Source organism: Carassius carassius, chromosome 17 (assembly GCF_963082965.1).
Source record: "Carassius carassius chromosome 17, fCarCar2.1, whole genome shotgun sequence".
NCBI classification, from domain to species: domain Eukaryota; kingdom Metazoa; phylum Chordata; class Actinopteri; order Cypriniformes; family Cyprinidae; genus Carassius; species Carassius carassius.
Window position 1 is genome coordinate 28,411,962 of NC_081771.1, and position 24,973 is coordinate 28,436,934.

The 24,973-nt window shown below is 36.3% G+C and overlaps 1 protein-coding gene across 8 annotated transcripts; it reads left to right on the plus strand.

The window, feature by feature from the left end:
• The first annotated feature begins 3,677 nt into the window (after window positions 1–3,677).
• Window positions 3,678–24,432, plus strand: LOC132161511 (ral guanine nucleotide dissociation stimulator-like 1). Of its 8 annotated transcripts, none has more exons than XM_059571618.1 (19): window positions 3,678–4,015; window positions 4,634–4,693; window positions 5,307–5,504; window positions 11,444–11,733; window positions 13,767–13,811; window positions 13,926–14,099; window positions 14,208–14,358; window positions 14,440–14,688; window positions 15,128–15,231; window positions 15,348–15,432; window positions 16,266–16,343; window positions 17,227–17,313; window positions 17,438–17,470; window positions 17,580–17,701; window positions 17,866–17,961; window positions 18,051–18,186; window positions 21,129–21,377; window positions 21,535–21,649; window positions 24,209–24,432. In XM_059571618.1, the coding sequence occupies exons 3-19, from the start codon at window positions 5,334–5,336 to the stop codon at window positions 24,355–24,357; spliced, it is 2,334 nt and encodes a 777-aa protein (XP_059427601.1). In that variant the 5' UTR covers window positions 3,678–4,015; window positions 4,634–4,693; window positions 5,307–5,333; the 3' UTR covers window positions 24,358–24,432. The 8 variants fall into 8 exon arrangements, with proteins under 8 accessions (XP_059427601.1, XP_059427595.1, XP_059427597.1 ...); XM_059571612.1 differs by having other exon boundaries at window positions 3,681–4,015; window positions 4,580–4,693; window positions 21,114–21,377; XM_059571614.1 differs by having other exon boundaries at window positions 3,681–4,015; window positions 4,580–4,693; window positions 5,311–5,504; window positions 21,114–21,377.
• Window positions 24,433–24,973: the final 541 nt, after the last annotated feature.

Sequence of the window (24,973 nt, forward strand, 5' to 3'; positions counted from 1 at the left end):
ATATTTAATTTAATTTATGTAATGACAGTCATTCACTCAACTTTACATTTTGCTCGATAAATGGTTGTTTTTCCCCCATTGTCTACTAGATGGAGACTACTCGATAGCGCACATCGAAAACTCGCAGTCTGCCAAGAACATAGAAACTATCCTGCAGCTGAGACTTGAGAATGCAAAACTGCACAAGAAACGGCTTGAAGATCTATCCTCTATTCCCCTTCCATCTGACACATCCAGCCCCAGTGGGCATCCATGAACCCTGATGAGCTGAGCAGTGAGGCCCCACGCACTCCCACCACAGTAGGAGAAGAAGAAGAATCCATCTCTACTTTTGAGGAAACTTTCCAGCACGCCAAAGAGGCCACTGGAGTCAAAGACTCAAAGGTGAGGGCAGACAGCATTAACCCCTTCTGTTTCATTTTTGATATAACAGTAAAAAATTTTTTTTATATATATATTGATAGTAATATTTTACAATGAACACTTACTGGACATATGCAACTTAGGTTAACTTCCATACGCACTTTTTTTTTTAGAAAAATCATGTTAAAATATGAGTAAGAAATATGACACATCAGGCTTTTGAGGATTGTATTGTATTGCATTTTGTTTTAAAACTAAAGAGACATATCATTAGGAGAAATAGACTGAAAGCTAATATTTATATCATTTTATGTAAATAAAGATCTCATGTATTTACTGTACATTTCGAGCTGTAAGAATTTTTGGCCATATAAATATCAGGAATGCACTAAATTGCCTCTAAATAAAACTGAGGTGTTCTTCCTCCTTAAATATGATCTCCATATTCTCACTATATCATACTATGTGAGTAACAGCCTGGTGTATCAAATATGATACACAGCAAAAACACATCAACAAACCTATTTTGTCTAAAGCTTCAATAAACTTCTATTTTGTTATTATTATTATTTTATATGACAGACTTTAAAGTATTAAACCCATAGAGAGTACTCTTTTTTATTTGTTTTAAATGTATATAGATTATTTATGTTAAAGTAAGAAGTTCTTGTGTTGAGCAATGTTTATTCATGATATCTCTTATAATAGGAAATAGTGGACAGGTTTATCTCTCAGGGAGAGACACAGGAACATTTGGAGAAGATGAAGGCAGAAAATGAGAGAATGCTGCTTGAACTGAAGGAAGAGATGGATATGTCACAGACTCAGTATCAGGATGTAAAATACTCACGAGAAACTGAATTCTCAAGGTGAGAGCAGCGCAGACTGCAGTATCACTTGACACGCTCTGTTATTTTGACTGAATGCTCTGGTCTAACCATTACGTTTTCTCAATGGCATGATATAATAACTTTAATGTCATCGGATAGCTCTCTAATTGTCTTTTTGATTGTTCAGTGTCCGACAGATGCTGCAGGACTGTAAGCATGACATGCAGCAGGAGCAGGAAGGCCTGGAGAGACTCACACTTACACTAAACACTGTCAAAGCAGGAGTGCAGCAGCTCAGTGACAGACTACAGCCCATACCTCTGGTACTAATGAACTCTGTCAAACAAGTTAAACATGCTCCACAAAACATGACTTTTCGTCACCTGGTTAATTATGTGTTTTTAATAGAAGGTTTCTAAGAGTTTTTCTAGAACTTAAAGGGGTCATAACTTTTTTCAAACTTGATTTTTTCCCCTGAGGCCTATTTGCATGTCAAATGAGTAGTAATACTACATACAGATGCAGTTTGATGCATGTATTTTAATTCTGGTACAAGACTTCTAAAAGTTACAGTATGTTTAATAGTACATCATACTGGTATGTACACTATCATTAAAATGGTTTAGGTCGGTAAGATTTTTCAAATGTTTTTGAAGGTCTCTTATGCCCACAACGGCTGCATTTTTAGATCAAAAACACAGTAGAACAATAATTTTGTGATTATTCCTGTTATGCAAAGCTGAATTTTCAGCAGCGATTACTTTAGTCTTCAGTGTCACAAGCTCCTATAAAGTGTTCCTGTGGCTCAGTGGGATATCATTGTGTTAACAGTGCAAATGGTTGTGGGTTCAATTCCCAGGGAAAACACATACTGATAAAAAAAGCAGTTGAGCATACAATTTATTATTTAATTAATTAAGTTGGGTGAAGTTGCAAATATCAGGATTATGTCTTAATATTATGTATAAAAAATAAAAAAACATAAGAAAAATATGGAAAGAAGTTTTTTAAAAAGAATTTATTATTATTATTAATCATTAAAAATACTTTAAAAAATATTTAAGATCACATGTATTCAAAGAGTAAGGAAAATTTGTTAGTTTTTAGTTGTTGGTTGCTCCGCTTGACACCACATAAATGTAAACTTTTTGTTCAAAATTGTATAAAAGGTTTTTAAAACCTATGAATATGAAACTAACATGGATGCAAAGATTACATACCTCTACAAACGTAATATACTATTTACGTTTTAAGCTTGTTTCAGTCCTGTTTCTTGATCTTAAGACACTCTTAGATCACTGGTTTGTGAACTTGGAATGTTCTTGAGCAAGCATGGCCATGTGTTTTTGCTCCGGTTCACAGTTCAAAAGCTCCCTCTTATCAAGATGATCACCTGAGCTCTCTTGATCTAGTACTTTCTTCAGTCTGTACACTCCAGTGTTGGTGGATTTGTTAAGATGTAAGGAGTCAGATCACCTTCTCGTGTGATTGTGTGTACACTAAGGGCTGCTGTTCAGCCATGTGTATAAGAAACAATAACAGAACTAATAGGTTTAGCAGAGAAAGGTAACACATCTTACACACCTGCATGTCTTTTCTGTCAACAGATGAGGAGGACAGCGGCGTGGATGACGGTGATGTCACCAACCATGTCACATTGAAGCAGCAGTCGCAGTCAATCATCGACGCAAACACCAGGAGGAAGACTCGCATCAAAAAGAGGAAAAGCCAACTCTGATCTGATCCAGTCAAAGGAAGAGAGACCAACTTTAGAAAATACCTAGATTTTATAAACAATTTGACAATCCTAAAGCATTATACTTAACCCTTCATGCTCAAATATTATGTTTTCATAACAAAATATTCAGAGGATTCATCCTTTATTGGCATAACATTTTCCCTCATTTTAAGACCAAAACCCTTATGAGAATTGCTTCATAACAACATGATCACAGACCTACTTTACGAATGGGATTCTAATCATTAATATTCTTATCGCATGTTATGCAGAATGACATTCCCTTGTACAGGTTCACTTTTCTACATCATTTACCCTTCCTGACCTTGTTATATAAGACTCTGAAGGCACTGAAGCAGATAAAAGTGTAAAAGGCTAATCTGTACACCAGAGTGTGAGAGAGAGGGTGTATGTGTGTTTCATAAGGCACAGCTGAAATTAACACTGAAACATGCACTAAGAGATAATATAGTTACTTGTAACCTATTGTCCTTTCTGTGCATGCCATCGGTTTATAATCTACATTGTGTTTATATTTCTGGCTTATCAACATTAATGAATCACAATTGTAAATTACAGCTATTTATTAACAACTGAAATCACTGCTGAGAAATAAGTTTTATTTCTAATTTGGCTGTAAGTCAGTTGGTTTTCTGTTCTCTTTGTAAAATCACACAAACAGGCCATAGATATTAAAAACCATTCCAACAAAGAAAGAAACACTCGAATGTAAAAGTCCATAAGAAATATCTCAGAGCCAATACCATGGTTCTGATTCAGTATATGAATACATTGTTTTGGAACAATCTGAATCATACACTTAATGAGCAACCCTGACATTTTCTCTGCTATCTCATAACATCTTACCTTTGCTGTCTGTCAACCGAGCGAGGTTCACGTATGCGCAACAACCGCACGATTTTACTTCGTACGAGCGTCAAAGTTTTATCGTTTCTTTGCCAAATTTAAACACAGAAGTGAGTCTTGCTAATAGGACGCGCTCGTGTTCGAAAATAAGTTAAAAGGAGGAGGCGGTAATGAATTGGAAATCTGAAAAAGGAGGCCTGTGTCTTTGTTTACCACGGTGAGGTCTGCGTGTGTTTGACATTGAACGCTGTTTAATGGGTTTCAGGGTTTCTGCTATCACTCGGGAAAATATTTGATGGTCAAAAGACAATGTTTTGTCAGTTATTATCGAGTGTTGTTCAGGGAAAATAGTAAAAGTTTTAATAGAAACAACCTAAGTCCATTTTGTGATATTAGTGCCCTTAGTAGAGCACATGTAGTCACGTTCTCTTTTGGAGTAATCACCCGTCTTTTAATTATCTTGTGTTTTTGTTATTTAATTTATTAATCGTTTTATATGGTTCACATTGTGCACTTTTACCAGTTTATTCACTGTTCCTACAGACAAACACACAAGAACAATGAACTGTACTGTTACTGCTAATTATATCCAACAGAAGTGTACTGAGTGGAATAAACTGAACTGACAGCCCATTAGTTTGGGAAACAATCAGATTATTGTGTGAGTTTGTGCTTGTTTGTCAGCATAGAGAGAATCGGATGGACGAGAAATGCAGGGTTACTAGAGTTTAGATGCTTCATATGTATAAGAAGACATAAGTGTGTTCAGTGTCTGAAGCAGATCATGAAGGATCATTCTGGAAGGTCATGGCATCCCATCTCCTGGTTTTAGCAGAGTTCAAACATGGAGTTTTAGGAGCTACGAACAAACACTGGATAAGGAGCATCATCCACAGTGAGTAGCTCATTCTGTTTCACTGGAGTTAATGCTGCTTTATAAAGTCTCTCAAATTCCAAACAATAAATTCAGTTTTTTTTTTTTAAATGGAACAAAAAAATTCATATATAAATGTTAACAATTGATGTACTAAAATAATCAAAACTAAACTAAAATAATAAAAACCAAATAGACCTACATATAAAAATAAAGTACTAAAAATTCACAAAAAAGTTTAATGGAAAATAAAACATGTAATATTTAAAATAGTATCACAGTGATATAGAATAACACTGCTGAATGCACCTTAAAGTTTTAAAATATTCATTGATATGTATCTGCTGATCTTGGAGGAATAAAATAAAATTAAGAATAAAAACTTTTTTGTACAGTCTCTGCTATGGAGTTGACTTCCTAGATTTATTACAGGTAATTTTACTGAATTACTTAATTTTACAAATGTAAAAAAAAAAAAAAAACCAAGTTTATTTGTGTAAGTATCGATTTATTTGTTAGTTATTTAACTATTAGTTAGGTAATTTGGTTATTAAAGTAGAAGCTCCACACTTCTGTTACTGAATGCTTGTTGAAGCCAAATAACATTCCCGACATGTATCTGCAGCTCTTGGAGGAAGTTGGTGTATAATTCGGGTGGAGGATGAGGTCCTCTCTGGTGGTGTCTGGTGGAGAGAAGGGTCTGCGAGCGCGATTTGAACGAATGAGGAATTTGCTGTGCCAGACTGGGCATCATGTGGATGTGCAGATGGACGAGGAGCCCGGTGTTTGGCTCAGGAGCTTCCATCTGCTGGACCTTGAGGAACACAGTGAGGTCAGTGCTGATGATGATCTGCTGACAATTATATTTGCATTTATTCATTTAGTATGCTCTTCAATGCAAAGCAGCTGACAAATAAGCTGTATAAAGTATAAGGATCCAGAGCTAGCTAGAATTCAACACTTTTGTTGAATTTACACTACTGGTAAAACTTTTTTTTTTTTTTTTTAATTTATGATTTTTTTTTTATTGAAACCTTTATTAAGCAAAGAGACATTAAATTGATCAAAAGTGACTGTGAAGCTGTGTGTTACAAAGGATAATTTTGAAGAAATGTATCACTGTTTCCACAAAAATAGTAAGCAGCACAACTGTTTTCAACATTGATAATAATAAGAAATGTTTCTTGAGCAAATCAAAATAAGAAAGATCTCTGAAAGATCATGTGACACTGAAGTCTAGAGTAATGGCTGCTGAATATTTCACTTCAAAATTACATTTATAATAAATTTACATATAAAACAGTTATTTTAATATTTTATTGTCAATAATTAAAAATATTTTAACATTGCTGGCATTTACATTTTTCAAGCTATTCTACCTGGTATTAAGCATTAATTTGTTGCACCAGTGAATTTGATGTTGAAATGATGTATTTAAATTTAATTTCTTAATTTAAAATGAAGTAAAAGTGTGTTTTTTTTCTTTTTGGAGTGTGTGAATGCACACACTTCAGCATGTGACCTCTGTCTTAGTAATGAGTGGTTTTGTTAGTGGATATGCTTTAATAGTTTTACCGTGATGATTGTGGTCTCTCAATAAGAGCTCAGTAGTGTGCGTCACCTATTGTAATGTTGTAGTGTCTCAGTGAGCGTGGGGTGGCCTGCTTGGATGCCATTGCACATTCACAGATCTACGTCAGAAAGAACAGAAAGACATTAATGAACTATACCCAGAAACCAACAAACTGCTCATTGTATCATTCAGTGTGTGTGTGTATGGGCTTTGTAAATTGGCATTTCATACAATTTTCAGCATTATTCATTTAAGTGTCTGCATAGTGGCATCTGAGTCATTTGTACTTTTCCTGGATAAAATGGGCTGCAGTTTTATTTGCCAGTGGATCAGTACAATGTGATTTAAACCTTGACATAAACAATGAAAGATCATGATGTAAATTTAAGAAAGAAATATTTAAGATTCCGCATTAATTTGCCACAATAGGTACTAATTAAAAAAAAAAGATATGGGAATACATTTGGACAAACAGTCCAACTTGCTAAACTGATAATATAAAAATTGTGTTGCTTGCTAAATGAAAGTATTTCACTTAGTCTTAGATGTTTGAAATGCTTTATTACTTTGAATGAGTTGTTTAGAAAATTAGATGCTGCTATAATTGTGTATACCTTTAGTTTAATGTGTAGTCTTGTATTTTGTACCAGGAACTCCCAGAATTACATGGCAAAATAAAGTATTTCAATCATAATCTTAATTTTCAATTAAAAATGAAGTAATGTTGAATTCCATACTTCCACACTTCACATTATGACTCCTACTATGCCTAAGGCTTAGATTATGAATATTAATTCCGCAATGCGAAGTCGCTTGGTAAACTTCCAGAGGTGTTCCACGCAACGAATTAATATTAATAAACCATGCACTTTCTAATTAATATTAATGAGCGCGCCCCGTACGTCACACTAGACGTCATAGTAGACGTAAAAGACCAACCCACTGCAGTTTAAAGCGCTTGACAGGTGAGCTGTGTGCTACATAGAAAGCTTAAACACAGACGGAGTCATAAAGATAATTATTTTCTGCGCTTTCACGGATTTCATTTTCATTTAGACCACTATAAATTTATGACAATAAAGGTAGTACTGTTTGAAATGTACAGTATGTTGACTTTATCGTAACTAGAGTTCTTAATTAAATCGTACTTCGCAAAGTTATTTCTAGCAGCTCTCTAGACATGACTAAAAAGGCTGACTGAGAAATATAGTTTACAACGTTTTCTTCTGCGCTAATGGAAAGTCTAAACTATTATTACACCGCTTGATTCAGACGGCTGAGGACATAGAGAGCTGAAAACATGAGAAAATGGGAGTTCACCATGGTAGGTTGCTTGTTTAATTAAGCTATTTCAATAAAGGACATTAATTCCGTTTAATATTATTTTACAGGGTAGACTGACTAAAGAAAAAGTGACTTTGCAAACTTGATTTTTTTGTAACTTTTACAGTGTGTCGCGCGGTGCACAGTGTTATTGTTTCTCTTCATTTTAATGGCAGAGAAAATGCAGTATTACCTGTTCTTTCTTTTCCGGACATCCCAGTACTGTCACAAAACCTCAATGGGTTTACAATTAGTTGTGATATTGGCTTTAGGGACGCGTTTATCGGCTGTTGACCAGGTGTTACATGTAATGCGTGCTGAGGGGAGAGTGTGGTGCACTTTTCCCTGATGTTGTGTTTGTTCTAGACCTACCTGTAGATTGAAGATAATACAGTGTCCTGTTTCACTGCTGACCTGTGATAGTTTCAGCTTTCCCTCTCCCAATCATCCCGTGTGTTTTGTTCCATGGCACAGGTTTAGAGGAGACAAGGGGCTTTGGCTTGGAAAGCTCTCTGTTTTGCTTGACTGGAGTTTCTGGGAAGAATGCACTTGTGATTTTCACAGCAGTTGATTTGTTAGAGGAATAGACTGCCCTTGGTTTACTGAGAAGCACAACCTTTATACAACCCGAATTCCGGAAAAGTTGGGACGTTTTTTAAATTTTAATAAAATGAAAACTAAAAGACTTTCAAATCACATGAGCCAATATTTTATTCACAATAGAACATAGATAACATAGCAAATGTTTAAACTGAGAAAGTTTACAATTTTATGCACAAAATGAGCTCATTTCAATTTTGATTTCTGCTACAGGTCTCAAAATAGTTGGGACGGGGCATGTTTACCATGGTGTAGCATCTCCTTTTCTTTTCAAAACAGTTTGAAGACGTCTGGGCATTGAGGCTATGAGTTGCTGGAGTTTTGCTGTTGGAATTTGGTCCCATTCTTGCCTTATATAGATTTCCAGCTGCTGAAGAGTTCGTGGTCGTCTTTGACGTATTTTTCGTTTAATGATGCGCCAAATGTTCTCTATAGGTGAAAGATCTGGACTGCGGGTAGGCCAGGTTAGCACCCGGACTCTTCTACGATGAAGCCATGCTGTTGTTATAGCTGCAGTATGTGGTTTTGCATTGTCCTGCTGAAATAAACAAGGCCTTCCCTGAAATAGACGTTGTTTGGAGGGAAGCATATGTTGCTCTAAAACCTTTATATACCTTTCAGCATTCACAGAGCCTTCCAAAACATGCAAGCTGCCCATACCGTATGCACTTATGCACCCCCATACCATCAGAGATGCTGGCTGTTGAACTGAACGCTGATAACATGCTGGAAGGTCTCCCTCCTCTTTAGCCCGGAGGACACGGCGTCCGTGATTTCCAACAAGAATAATGTCATTGACACAATCATGCCGATGAGTGATGCAGTGTCGTCTGAGAGCTCGAAGACCACGGGCATCCAATAAAGGTCTCCGGCCTTGTCCCTTACGCACAGAGATTTCTCCAGTTTCTCTGAATCTTTTGATGATGTTATGCACTGTAGATGATGAGATTTGCAAAGCCTTTGCAATTTGACGTTGAGGAACATTGTTTTTAAAGTTTTCCACAATTTTTTTACGCAGTCTTTCACAGATTGGAGAGCCTCTGCCCATCTTTACTTCTGAGAGACTCTGCTTCTCTAAGACAAAGCTTTTATAGCTAATCATGTTACAGACCTGATATCAATTAACTTAATTAATCACTAGATGTTCTCCCAGCTGAATCTTTTCAAAACCGCTTGCTTTTTTAGCCATTTGTTGCCCCCGTGCCACCTTTTTTGAGACCTGTAGCAGGCATTACATTTTAAATGAGCTAATTAAGTGGATAAAAAGTGTAAAATTTCTCAGTTTAAACATTTGCTACGTTATCTATGTTCTATTGTGAATAAAATATTGGCTCATGTGATTTGAAATTCCTTTAGTTTTCATTTTATTAAAATTTAAAAAACGTCCCAACTTTTCTGGAATTCGGGTTGTATGTGTTCTGTGATATTAACTGAGCTTTTGGCACAGAGCATTTTTGGGGGGCTTAGACCAAAACAGGGCACAGCAGTGATTGACTTTTACATATTTTACATGTCACATGTATTCAATACAGCAGCATATTTTCTGGTGTTGCTATACTAAAAGGTCCTGCTGCAAATAAGGGAAATTATCTGAATGAATAAATAAAATACATTTATGTGATGGAGACATGATGGTTGAAGGTTGACATAGTTCTTATCACACATTATTAAATTATTTACAATAATTGATAACAGTTTCCTAAGTGTCACAATTAAGGTCTAATTTTTAATATTCACCTCATCCATTTGTCAGGACATATTAGAAGTTATTTTTTTTAATTTAAAAATTAAACAATGTATTTTTCTTAGTTTTGTTCACAAGTTTAGGATCAGTATGTTTTTATGTTCAAAAAAAGTATTTTGTACTTGAGGATCAAGAATACAGTAATATTCTGAAATAAAACAGCTGTATATTCAAATGCTGTATATTATGACGGGGCGCAGGAAGATGTTTTAGGTTGGGGGTGCTGTATGAGCGGCTAAAGTGCAAATAGCTAGATTCTGTTTATATGTTAAAATGGCAGGATATTCTGCTAATTACCTATTGCAAATAGTGGCAATTATCTGCACCTCAGCATTGTAATACATTATAAAACAGTATGCAATAAGAACTTATAGAGTGTAAATTTCAATTTTAATTCAAATTATTAAATGGATGCCACCTTATTGGGACAAAATCCCTCCCTACACCTACCCTAACCCTAGCTTTTTGATTATTTCTTTCATTTTTATTAAAAAATAAATACTTTTCTGATGTGATTTGAAATTTATAACAATTTGCTTGATGTTCTGAAGTCATGTTCTGAGGATAGGTGATTTTATAGCTAAAAGTTTTTATTAGTAAAAACAAAAAATCTAATAAATGTGGTGTTAAAACATTCTAGTTGAATTCTATGATCGATTTCGGTGTGGAATATTTTAAACTAATGGCATATAAATCGTTGGACATCTGGTGTCTCAAGAATCTGTGACAGATGACACCATTATGCTAATATGTCCTCAAGCCAGTTGTTATGCTCATCTAGTATTGGTCACATCTGAAATAGTCAACAACAACAACAACAGCAACCGTGTTGTGCCTGGAAGAGAAAACACTGGACTTAATTTACTCCAGTGTGTTACACAGTCTGCCTTTTGTTGAAAATCATCAGGGGTTTTTTTTATTCGCCCACAGCTGTTATTCATTATGGGATATGGTATTTGCTATGCAAATAATCATGGCTTCATTTACCACCAAAGAGGATTTTTGTAAAGAAAGAACTGCGTATTTTTGGTGGTTTGCCACCATCAAACATGTTAAATGATTTCTCTTCATTCCTTAAAATGAAAATGCCCTTCTTGTGTGGGCATCAATAACCAGTGATGTTGTTATTTTTAATACTGTAAAAATGTTTTGTGTATTTGCTTATAACATGTATTAACAGCTCTATATTGTACATGAATTTGTTGGAAAAGCAAAAGCATCTACTAAGAAAATTGAATATACAATGTATTGTCTGCTCAGTCTGGTGAAGATAAAATGGATTCACTTTTCCTGAATAGTAATTTGGATAGCAATTTGCCTGTATTTTCCAAAGAGCTCCTGATTTGTATATTTCTTCCTGGACATTTAGGTCAGTGTCTAGCACCTTTTTGTGTTCAGGACTTTGTGTATCAGGACTGCAAAATAGAATTTTTTTTATTGACACTGTGTTTGTTTAATAGCGTTGCAGTAGGCATCATATCAAGCTTAATGAAAGGTTGAAGGTGTATAGTGTGATGATCTGTTTGTGCAGGACCCGGTGCAGGAGTGGGGAGAGGAGGTAGAAGACGGGGCCATTTATGGCATCACTCTTCACCGAGAACCCATCCAGCCCCCACCTGATGCCCCCGAGACCTCTTCTGCCTTCAGCTTCATGCAGTACCGCACACAGAAGGTCCGCAGGCTTAAAGCAGCCACTCTGGAGCGTCTTGTTACAGAATTGGTGAACCCGGAGTGCCCTGACCCAGACTACATGCAAATCTTCCTCTCCACCTACAGAGCCTTTACCTGCACAAATGCTCTCATAGAACTCCTGTTTCAAAGGTGAGCATAAATGCTCATTTAAAGAGTATAATTGCTGTCTCAGAGGGTTATAGGGACATTAAACTAACATTTACATTACTTTTCAAACGTTTGGTGCCAGTATGACTTTTTTTTTTTTTAAAGAAACGAATATTTCTATTCAGCGAGGACCATAGACTGTATAAAAACATGGACGTAGTGTCCGTGACGTCACCCGTAGACTCCTGAAGTGTGTTTTTGAAGCCTAAATTGTGTAGAGCGGGCCGTCACCGCGCGACTCTCCCGGACAATCAAAAATGGGCAAAAAGGTGGGAGCTAGTTGCTGTAGCCACACCCACCTAGCACGACGGCAGTGTCAGCAGTGGCAATTCACCTGTCACTCAAGTGGCCACGCTCTTAATTATGCAGAAATTTAAGTCTTAATATAATTTAAACGGATGAGTTATAAAAAAAATTCACCCCCCTCACAGTTGTCATGAAGGGCAAAATTAGCTATTTAGACCAAAATCATTTTTTGAACCAGGCTGTAAACATGTTTTTTCCTGCTGTAAAGTTGGGCTTTTTAACATGGGGAGTCTATGGAACTGACTCCCTTTTGCAGCCAGCCTCAAGCGGCCAGTCGATGAATTGCAGTTTTAGTCACTTCCTTATTGGCCTCACGAGAGAGAGCGGGAGGTTGGCGCTTGGCGAGGACACATAGAATTGATCAAAAGTGTCAGTAAAAACATTTATTAAGACAATGTTACAAAAGATTTCTAGCTAATAAATGCTGTTACTATGAATGTTCTGTCCATCAGAGAAACCTAAACATTAAGCACCAAATCAGCATATTACAATGATTCCTGAAGGATCATAAGACACTAAATACTAAGTGTAAATACTAGAAATAAATTACATTATAAAATGTATTTCACATTATTACGGTTTTAAATAAATGTATTTTTGATCAAATAAATGCAGCTTTGGTGAGCCTAAAGCACATTTTCTTAAACATTTGACTATATATATATATATATATATATATATATATATATATATATATAGGTATAGTCTACCCAAACAATAATTATTTTTTTCATATGAAATTCAAAAAAAGATGTTTAGCAGATTGTTTAAGCTTCTGTTTTCTGTACAGTAAAAGTGAACGGTAGCTAGGGCTGTCATGCTCCAATAAAAACCTTAAAAGTATTCCACATTTGTTCCATCAAATTCCATATAATTCTAGGATGAATTAACTAAATTTTAGGTCCCATTTTGCTTTATATAAAAGTATGTAGCTAGTCATGTTTTTATTGTGTGTTAGTTAGAGGGCTCATATGGGCTGTTTCCAAAACCTGAATGGATTTAATGTTTTCATAACTTTTCATCATACCTTCATCTGGTGATATATCACAAACCTGTGCCTTAACTGTTGGTAGAAGGAATAAAAATGTCAAATTTTTATGTCTTAGCACATTAGACATGACGTTATGCGCATTGCAGGCCTGTCAATTTCCTTTGGAGGTACCTTCATAAAGTCATTGACGGACAGCCTCCCTCATGTTTTATGTTTTATTTAACCTTTATTTAATCAGATGATCTCATTGAGATTTAAAACCTCTTTTCAAGAGATACCTGGCCAAAATGTATTTATATATGAGGGAATTTACACGGCATACATTATACAAAGCTCAGGGACTGTGAATAATCAAATGAAGGGGGAAGCCCAAATTTCTAAGTTCAGTATGAGGCAGAGTATTTCCCAGAGGCACCTGTGATAACTGTGGTATTGTGACATTACATTATCACACCATACAAATCAGTAACGCAGTGGAATTGAGGAGGACAGCTCACATTGTAAAACAGGTTTCACTTGACTTGTCTCACGTCAGAGGTGCTTTTGTTGAACCATGAGAGTCCTTTGTGTTTTGTTGAAACATAAATAAAGGTAATAGACCTTGAAAGAGCACTTGTGACAGATTTGTGTCAGAAATTGTTTGTGTTCATAATCCTAAAGCCTCTTTTGGAAGACTTTTAGGAATATTAACTTTAGACTTACTACTTTGTCTCTGTAGAGAGAACATGGTCACCAATCTGGACAACAGTGTCTGCGTTAGAAGGTGAGTTGAATCCACGTGTTTAAGAATGTCTTGGAATGTTTGTTTATGACTTATCAGTTGTTATATTCTGTGGTCAAATAAAGTGTGTGTGTGTGTGTGTGTGTGCTTGTGCAGTTCTCTGCCTCGTCTGATTCGGCTATGGTTAGACGAGTATCAAGAGGATTTTCGGGATTCTCCAGGTCACCAGGCTCTTCTTCTGCTCTGTATTCATCTGCGTCATCGCCTCTGTTTCAGACGTCTGGTTCATCAAGCTGATGCACTTCTAAAAAAAATTCAGACGGAAGGCAAGTCTTAAAATATAGCTGATTTAGATTTTATGGCACACACACACACACACACACACACACACACACACAAAAATCAGTGCTAAATAACCTCTTATGACTCAACAGAAAGGCTCAGAGATGCATCAGCAGAAACCAGCACAACTGCTGTAGAGAATAAGACAACTGAAGATGCCACAGACAGACAAGACATAGAAGAGACTGGGGATGTACTGGCCTTCCCTGCACGAGACATTGCTGAGCAGCTCACACTATTAGATGCTGTATGTGTCAAGGTCTACATACTGAGGCTAGTTTTTATTTATTTAAGGCCTTTTATTCATCTACTTATGTTTCTTTATCAGGAGCTCTTTGTCAAAGTGGTTCCATTTCACTGCCTTGGCTGCATTTGGTCTCAAAGAGACAAGAAAGAGAATCGAAATATAGCGCCTACAGTCCGTGCCACCATTGCCCAGTTCAATGCCATCACTAACTGCGTTATCACCTCTCTGCTGTGCCCTCTTTCCACATCCCCTGCTGGTTCCCCATCCTGCACTCGCAGCGGCCCTACACACAGGGTAAAGATTATTGAGAAGTGGATCTCTGTGGCTCAGGTGTGTATAAGACATGAAACATACTAGGCAAGTATGCGAATGCAAACTGGATTCTGAAATGTGTCAGATGCACTTGTGCTAGGATTGCAGGGTTCCCCTGGTAAAATGAGCTTTTTAGGGGCTAAATATCACGTTGTTGGGGTCGCTTCAACCAGCGGCAACAGTGCAGATCTTATATATCTTACACTATATAATAGACATTATGAGGAAACACTCTGCTCTGTAAGATTTCAAAACAACATTTTGCACACAGACTTGTTGATCTGTTGACGTGTTTAAGTCTAACCACTAAATCATTTTTAATGATACGGACATTTAAAGATATCATTACTCTGTGTTGGTACACATTTGATCCAAAAAGGGTAAAGGCCTAAGAGTTATATATATTTTTAGTATTATTTAAAGCTGATTTGTTCTTTTTATTATCATTTATGTACAGGAGTGCCATCAGTTGAGAAACTTCTCCTCTCTAAGAGCCATCTTATCTGCTCTTCAGTCTAATGCTGTTTACCGGCTAAAGAAAACTTGGGCAGCAATCAGCAGGTAGTGTTTTCTGATCATAACATCAATAGTTGCTAAACCTGTAGTGCAATGTTAGGTGCGCATATTAAATTTGCACAACACGTATTACATTTAAATGGATAATTGTGTAATTTCAGGGAGAGTATGGCTGCCTTCGATCACCTCTGTGACACATTTCCTGATGAGAACTGTGTGCTGGTCAATCGAGATATTCTGGTAGAGGTAAGTTTTAACAAAGTAGTCTGTTCTAATCTAAAATTGTTCACATACACTTTTATTCTAAAGTTTAAAGGTAATTTGGTAAATGTTATGAAATGGATTCTTTGATTAACAAAGTTCAAAAGAAAAGCATTTATCTGAAAGATTTTAACATAAGAACATTATAAATATTTTCACGGTCATGTTTGATCAATTTAAAAATACACATTTCTTAAAAAGATTCCATCAATATTTGGCCTACAGTGTGCAAACAGATCCCTCTAATGATTTAAGGTCATGTGTTAGAGCTGATAGCAGTGTTGAATCTCTGATAAGACAATGACATTATCTCATCCCATGGCTGCTTTTATGCCCTTTTTACTATCTTTAAAGTGGCTATTAGGCAACATTCAATATTTTCCACACCGTTTTTCACTCTAGCTCACATGCAAAGAGTAAATCAGTAGAGCTAAATGAAGATGATGTTAAAAAACGATGTCATCTTGATGGCAAATAAACCATTATGGAGGCACAACATCACATAATGTTCTGCAGTGTTCAGTGTATAACAACAAAACATTCATTGTTGATATCTGTGCTGGCTATCCCACTCCTCTTTGACCTCAATCTTTATCATGCTCTAAGTAATTGTACTTGTCTTGAATTGTGGCATTTCTTTGGGTGTGGAAGATTGATTTTGAATATTTTCTAAAGTGATTTATGTAAATGTTTCTCTAGGCCAGTTGTTTCAGTGTATCTAATGCTCTGTTTTAATCATATACTTATCTATATCAGTTTCACTGTTTGCATTTCAATGGCTAAATGTCCTGCCTATCTTTTTTGTGTGATTGATTTAGGAAGGAAACCAGGTAGCTGATGTAGACACTCACAGCGCTCCAAAGTCTCCCAGACTCAGTCCTACATCCGAGCACATGGTAAGAATCACTAGCATTTTTCATAAAAAACAAGGCCCTGCTGAAAATAGTGCAATTGAATTATTTAAGGCCATTGGTATAAGCTGCGGTTAAAAATATTATACATCTGTTGTGTATGGGAAATAACTACTCTTTTTGGGAAGTATGCATCTGCACCAGCACATTTACTGGCTGCTCTAGTTTGACTCAAGTAATTTCATTTCCGATATGAACATTTTTTTTCAATGTGAATCTGCCAACTCATTATTTTAAAAATACCCAAAAGGGTATTACTAGCTGCTAGCTGACACAGTATGACAATAGTATGCTTCACCAGCATGTTCCTCTAACTGAAAGATTTATATTCAGCATAAATCAATCTTAGCTGTTGGGAAAAGATGTGTGTGCTTAAACAAATCTGCCCACATGCTTCCTCTTTTAAGTAGGAAAAAAAAATTTCTGAAGTTTGGCTCCTGTATAAATCTTTTTTTTTTTTTTTACACTTTTATTCAGCAAGGATGCATTAAATCTACTGAAAGTGATTAATTAGCAATTTGGTTTCAAATAATTGTATTATTATCAATGTTGTTTCTTATGATTACAGAAATCATAGAAATCAAAAGAATAGCATTTAAGTTAGAACATTTTAATCATTTCTGATGTATCACGTGACACTGAAGATTGGAGTAATGAAACTGAAAATTCAAATTCAACGTCACAGGAACAAATAAAAAAATGTTAAAACAGAAAAGAGTTCTTTTAAATTGTAGTGACATTGCACAATATTACAGATTTTACTAAAATGTATCAAGTAAATGCAGCCTTGGTGAGCATAAGTGACAAAAACATTCAAGTATCTCGACTGTTACTGCATTTTTGCTTGACAAGTTTGTTTTTCTGGCAGCCCCCCTCCAGCGGTGAGGTGCCATACCTGGGCACTTATCTGACCGTTCTCACCATGTTGGACACAGCACTAAGTGATAATGTAGAGGTGAGAATTATTTCAGACATTAATTCATATATATATATATATATATATAATACAGTCTTTTTTTTCAGGTCCGACATGTTTTTTAAATATTTTTTTTTATGAAAACTCTTCTTTGTGCTCACAGGGGGGTCTCATCAACTTTGAGAAGCGTAGAAAAGTAAGTACAATCATCCTGCATATTGTTTCAGTGAAAAGCTAGGTTTTATAACAAATGCTAGTGTGTCACGAGTGCCTATGTGTGTTTCTCCATTCCTTTCTGTGTTCAGGAGTTTGAGATTCTGTCTCAGATCAAGCAGCTGCAGGCGTCATGTGCTCACTACAAACTCCAATCATATCCTCACATCATTTCCTGGATCAACAGAGGCATACCCCTTTCTGATCAGAAGAGGTGAGGCACATTATGACGATTATATTCCGTTTGATCAGTTTCCTGCTAAGAATGTTGTTTGAGATCAAATGACTTTGAATTCAAGGCAGTAATACTTTGGGTACTTCTGAAGATCAGCATCTCTGATATTCAGGTGTTTTTTTTTTTGTTTTTTTTCTCATTAGCTATGAGTTGTCAAGAGATCTGGAGCCACCAGTTGACCCCTGTCCCAGCTCTCCCAACCCCTGGAGCCACCGGCTCATCACCAAGAAACTGACCTCGTGAGTGCTGTTTTGACTCATTTTGTGGACCCAGACTATTCTAAAAGCATGTTTTTCTGTGATTCATATTTCTCTTCTGCTCAATGCAGATTGCTGTCTGGCAGTGAGAACTTCTCGAAGAAGACTTTTGCTGATCAGATCAGTGTATCATCCTCTGGCTCCAGTGGCTCAGAGATGGAGGATCTCAGCAGCCCCAACCTCTCACCACTTAGATACAAAGTACAGGTAACAGAACTGCACACTTTTGTTATTTATTACCTCATCTACTCTATAGATGCTACAATATATATATATGTGTGTATGTGTGTGTGTATATATACAGTACAGACCAAAAGTTTGGAAACATTACTATTTTTAATGTTTTTGAAAGAATTTTCTTCTGCTCATCAAGCCTGCATTTATTTGATCAAAAATACAGAAAAAATGTAATATTGTGATATATTATTACAATTTAAAATAATTGTGTAATAATCAAAACTCCATAATCATCGGGAAGAAGGAGGCGGGAACCGGCGGATAATCAAAATGACACTTTAATAATCAAAATAAACACAAAACAGCGCATCAGCCCCTCGCGGACAAATGATGCGCACAAATAAAAACCAAAACATAAAATAAAGCCCAGGCCTGGTCCTCTCCAGTCCTTCGCTGTCGTCGCTCCTGTTTTATATTCTTCCATCTCCTCCGTGGGACTCGAGACCGGTGAGTCGAACAGGTGTCGTTCATATCCCAATCACTCCACCGGCCTCGCTCCCACGTCCCTCGGCCCCGCCCCACTCGTCACAAATTGTTTTTACATTTATTATACTTTTAAATTATCATTTATATCTGTGATGCAAAGCTGAATTTTTAGGATAATTATCACATGATCCTTTAGAAATAATTCTAATATGATGATTAGGGCTGTCACGATATTCGATTTTTCATATCACGGTTATAGTGGCCATAAGAATTCACGATATCGATATATCGTGATATCTATAGAAACCTTGGAGGGGAAAAGATAAGTCAAATGATTTTTGATTTTGTTTATTGAGTTTTTCTTTTTCACCAAACGAACATAATATTGATACTGATAAATGCAGGGCACAAGACTCTGGCTTTCTCTGTCTTCTTTGCAGCTCCTATAAAATAACAAGAGAGAAAATACTGTCAAGTTCAACAGTATGATGAATAAATATTAATGGTAACACTTTACAATAAGATGTCATTTATTAACAATAATGTATTAACATGAATGAACAACGAACAATACATTACACAATTTATTAATCTTTGTTAATGTTAATAAAAATGGAGTAATTGTTCATGTAAGTTCACACTGCATTCATGTTTACAAACACAACTTGCGATTTTAATAATTCATTAGTAAATGCTGAAATTAACATGAACTAAGATTAATAAATGCTGTGGAAATATTGTTTATTATTAATGTTATTTATATATGTTAACTAATGTAATTAACTAATGTTAACTAATGAACCTAATTGAAGAGTGACCGCAGATGAGGCATTCAGTGCATGGCACTGCGACCAACTTTTTATAGAATTTAATGCAGCAAGATCAGTTTTAATCGTGTAACTGTTAATAGATTTATACAAAGAAATAAAGTGTTACTACGCACAGGCCATATTGATTGCAAATACAAAAACTAGACGAGTAAAGAAAACGCGTTACTTATTAAAATAATCACCCTTTAATCAAATATATGAAAACAGAAAACTGCTGTTAACAGGTTAATATAACGTTTCACATTCTATGACCAGTAAAATAATGGCAACTTACTCTGATGAACACGGCTCTCCTCTGAGTAGCTGTGAGCGCTGTGTCTCCTTCTTGTGTGACAGTGTCAGCGTTAAGGCACAGTACTGCCACCTGGGAGTATTTACATGTGGTGTTATCATAAGAGAACAGTTCATTTTAAATATTGCGGTTATTGCTAATACCGGTATATCATCACACACTAAATTAACACGATATCTATAATTGTTGCTTTGAATATCATGGTTATCACCAATACCGGTATATCGCGACACCCCTAATGATGATTCATTATCAAAGTTGAAAACAGTTCTGCTGTTTAATATTTTTTCAGAACATGTGATACTTTTTAGGATACTTTGATTAATAAAAAGTTAAAAAAAAAAAAATATATATATATATATATATATATATATATATAATTTTTTTAAAATATAAATATTTTGTAATAACAATATACACTGCTGGTCAGTAATTTGTGGTCGGTCATTTTTTTTTTTTTTTTTTTTTTTTTTTTAATAAAATCAATACTTTTAATCAGCAAGGATGTGTTAAATTGATAAAAAGTGATAGTAAAGAAAATATATTATTAGAATATATATTATTAGAATTTTTTTATTTTGAATAAATGCAGTTCTTTTTAACCTTTTATTCATCAAATATATTAGACAGCAGAACTGTTTCCAACACTCATAATAAATCAGAATATTAGAATGATTTCTAAATGATCATGTGATAGACTGGATGTTACATGTGACACTGAAGGCTGGAGTAATGATGCTGAAAATTCAGCTTTGCATCACAGGAATAAATAATTTTTTTTAAGTATATTCAAATAGAAAACTATTATTTCAAGTTGTAATAATATTTCACAATATTACAGTTTTTTCTGTATTGTTTGTCTTTAGCTGTTGTGTGACATCTTGACATATTTTCATTATTTATTTGTAATTAAATGTACTGAATCAATAGGCCTAGATCTGATAGGTCTAATATTATCTAAAAACCTATTTTGACTATTCATTTATACCGAGGCTTTTAGTTTAATAAAATCCATTCAGGTGTTTGTAACTTTTTTTGTTTCACTTTAACCTTGCAGTCACAAAGTAGTTCAAGTTTGCACTATCAACACAGAGCTTCAGTGAAGTTGACACAGAACACAGTGTTTTAGATCATACCGCCAGCCTGTGATGTTTAAGTATTTATCACTTGCGATCTGTGTCGCTTAACACCTAAAAGAAATCTACTTAGGAAAGAACAAGCTATCTGGTACACCTCATATGGTCAGTTTCCACCTAAATTAAATGGGAAAAACCTGTGCTGTGCTCATCACAGACCTCTTACAGATTTGTTGGGGTAAACAGTCTTTCTCCGTTCCCTCACTCTCACAGTCTGTATCATGTCAGGACATCTCGGTGGACACAGCCACCTCCTCTCTGACTCCGCCCAGCTCTTTTCGAAGATGCCTACATGCAGATATGTCTGCCCTGAGCCCTGACAGCCCCTCCCCTACATCATCTTCATCTACATCATCTTCATCATCATCCTCTCCTTCTCTCAAGCATCCCATGTACAACAAGCAGGTCGCTGATTCTTGTATTGTCAGAGTCAGTGTGGAATTTGGCAACAATGGAAACGTTTATAAAAGTATTTTGGTAAGTTGGCTTTCATATTTGGTGATTTCTGCAGTGTCCATGCTTCTCATCTTTTTTTATTTCTTTGACATATTTCTAGTGGCAGTAAGTCTGTGGCTTACGAAGTACGTAGTTGTCAACCCCAGTAACTCTAAAGTCTTGAAACCCTTTTTGTTAGATAACCAGTCAGGACAAGACAGCTCAGGTGATTCAGAGAGCCCTGGAGAAACACAACTTGGAGGAGATGAACTGCCAAGAATTTAGTCTCACACAAGTGCTCTCCAATGACAAAGGTGAGCTTCTTGATTTAATGTTTGACACTGAAACGCAAAACTATTTTCAAGTAATTTAGTTTAATTTATATACTTTCCTAGAATTCATTAATACATATATTACATTTTATTTTTGTCATTTTGCTATTATGTGTGTTTTGTTTATTCGTTTTTAAAAATATTTTGATTTAAATATAAAAATGCATGGAAATTGTTGCAACTAAGTGAAATAAAGTGAAGTATTAAAATTACAAAAATTTAAAAAAATTTATTTGTATTTTTATATTAAGATTATATATTAATTCAGCTTTATTTAAATTACCTATATATATAGAACAAAAAAAACCGAACAAAAAACACAAAATGGAATAAAAATGTAAAAAAAAATACAAATAGGTAGGTAAGGAACAAAAATATACAAATTGACAATGTATGGCAGGTATATTACAATGAGCATTATGTATGTACAGGTATATTATGTGCAAAAAATTTAAGTGTACGCTAAGTATGTGGTTAGATAAATAAGTGTATGTATATATAAATAGTGTAGTGTGTTCCACAGTTTTTATCAATTCTTCATAAGATGGATTGCCTGAGGGAAGAAACTTTCCCTGTGTCTGGTCGTTCTGGTGCTCAGTGCTCTGTAGCGTCGACCAGATGGCAACAGTTCAAAGAGGGAGTGTACTGGATGTGAGGGGTCCAGAGTGATTTTGCCAGCCCTTTTGCTCACTCTGGATAAATACAGTTCTTGAATAGACGGGAGAGTTGAACCGATGATTCGCTCAGCAGTCCGGACTACCCTCTGTAGTCTTCTGAGGTCCGATTTAGAAGCTGAGCTGAACCAGACAGTTACTGAAGTGCAGAGGATGGATTCAATGATGGTGGAGTAGAACTGTTTCAGCAGCTCCTGTGGCAGGTTAAACTTCCTCAGCTGGCGAAGGAAGTACAACCTCTGCTGGGCCTTTTTCACAATGGAGTCAATGTGAATGTCCCACTTCAGGTCCTGAGAGATAGTGGTGCCCAGGAACCTGAATGACTCCACTGCAGTCACAGTGCTGTTCATGATGGTGAGTGGGGGAAGTGCAGGGGAGTTTCTCCTGAAGTCCACGATCATCTCCACTGTTTGGAGCATGTTCAGCTCCAGGTTGTTGAGAGTGCACCAGACAACCAGCTCTTTAACCTCCTGTCTGTAAGCAGACTTGTCACCGTCCTGAATGAGGCCGATGAGTGTGGTGTCATCTGCAAACTTCAGGAGCTTGACAGAAGCGTCCTTAAATGTGCAATCGTTAGTGTACAGGGAGAAGAGCAGTGGGGAGAGAACACAGCCCTGGGGAGCTCCGGTGCTGATTGTACGGGTGCTGGATGTGTATTTTCCCAGCCTCACTAGCTGCTGCCTGTCTGTCAGGAAGCTGTTGATCCACTGACAGATGGAGGTGGGCACGGAGAGCTGAGTTAGTTTGGGCATGAGGAGGTTTGGGATGATCGTGTTAAAGGCCAAGCTGAAGTCCACAAACAGGATCCTCACATAGGTCCCCGGTCTGTCTAGGTTTTGCAGAACATAATGCAGTCCAATGTTTACTGCATCGTCCACAGACCTGTTTGCTCTGTAGGCAAACTGAAGAGGATCTAGCAAGGGTCCAGTGATGTCCTTCAGGTGGGCCAGCACCAGTTTTTCAAATGACTTCATGACTACAGACGTTAGAGCCACAGGCCTGTAGTCATTTAGTCCTGTAATTTTGGATTTCTTTGGGATGGGGATGATGGTTGAGCGTTTGAAGCATGAAGGGACTTCGCACAGCTCCAGCGATCTGTTGAAGATCTTTGTGAAGATGGGGGCCAGCTGGTCAGCACAGGATTTCAGACAGGCTGGTGTAACACAATCTGGGCCTGGTGCTTTTTTCCTTTTCTGCTTCCGGAAGACCTGGCGCACCGAATCCTCGCTGATCTGAATTGCAGGTGTGGGGGAGAGGAGGGATGTAGGAGTTGGTAATGGTGTGAACGGTTGATTGGAGAGGTGTACAGGATGGGTTGCAGGAGTTGTGAATGGTGTGAACGGTTGTTTGGAGAGGCATTCAGGGTTGGTTGCAGGAGTTGTTATTGGTGTGAACGGTTGTGTGGAGAGGTGTTCAGGGCAGGTGATGGGTGTTCTTTCAAACCTGCAGTAAAACTCGTTCAGATCGTCTGCCAGTCGTTGATTCTCCACAGTGCTGGGGGGTGGTGTCTTGTAATTGGTGATTTTCTTTAGACTTTTCCACACTGATGCGGAGTCGTTCGAAGTGAACTGAGTCCTTATTTTTTCAGAATAATTCCTCTTTGCCACTTTGATCTCCTTTTCCAGTGTGTATTTAACCTGTTTATACAAGACATTGTCCCCCTATATATATTTTCTTATAATTTCATGGTCCTATATATGATTTTTTTTTTGTTAATGATAATAACACTCATTTAAGGTATTTAAGTTTTTTATATGATCATGAAATACATAAGTTCAGTGTGTTTAAGCTTGTTATGAATAGCATATGCTTTTTTCTTTTAAACGTATTTAGCACTCAATAAATCACTGTCATTTTTTTATTTCAGAGTTGCTGATCCCAGACAAAGCCAACGTGTTCTATGCCATGTGCACCACTGCCAACTTTGACTTTGTGCTTCGCCAGCGTTACAAAAATCTCAGCAGAGCGCCTGGCTCATCCTGGAGTCCTGGAGCAGTTTGGGGGTCCCGCAAGTAACAGAACCTCGATGAAAACTCAAAATATGGTGGCATCATACATGAAAAACTTTAAAAGTGAACAAAGACTATATAACCACATGGACGACTGTGATGAGTGGGTGACTACTAGATGTGACGCTTAGATAAATTTAAAAACAGACTGATGGATGCATCACTGAGCTGTGAAGCACCCTGGAGTCACAAGATATGACAACATCTCACTCAGTAATGTCTCACTGACAAATAACAAGGAAACTGTAGCACAGCTGCCACAACAACAGTTCTGATTTAAAACTGCAGGAAGAAAGAAGACGTAGAGAAGTTGCAATCATTGGCCACATCTGCTGCCAGTTTATTCAGAGGTGAATTTTACTGAGGAACATCTGTATGTATGTGGATGAACACAAGTATGACCTACAAATGCAAGCGTTTATGTAGCTAGTATTCAGCGATAGGTAAAAAGTCAAATTTATATTATATTTAGGTTGTTTTCTAAGTGACATAATAAAAATGTTTATATAATATATTTTATTTTGTTTTAATATCATTTTAATAAAGATCGCGTTATTTTAATGTTTTGATGCATTTCAGTTTTAGAGTATTTAATTTAACTTTTATATGTGCTAATTCATGTC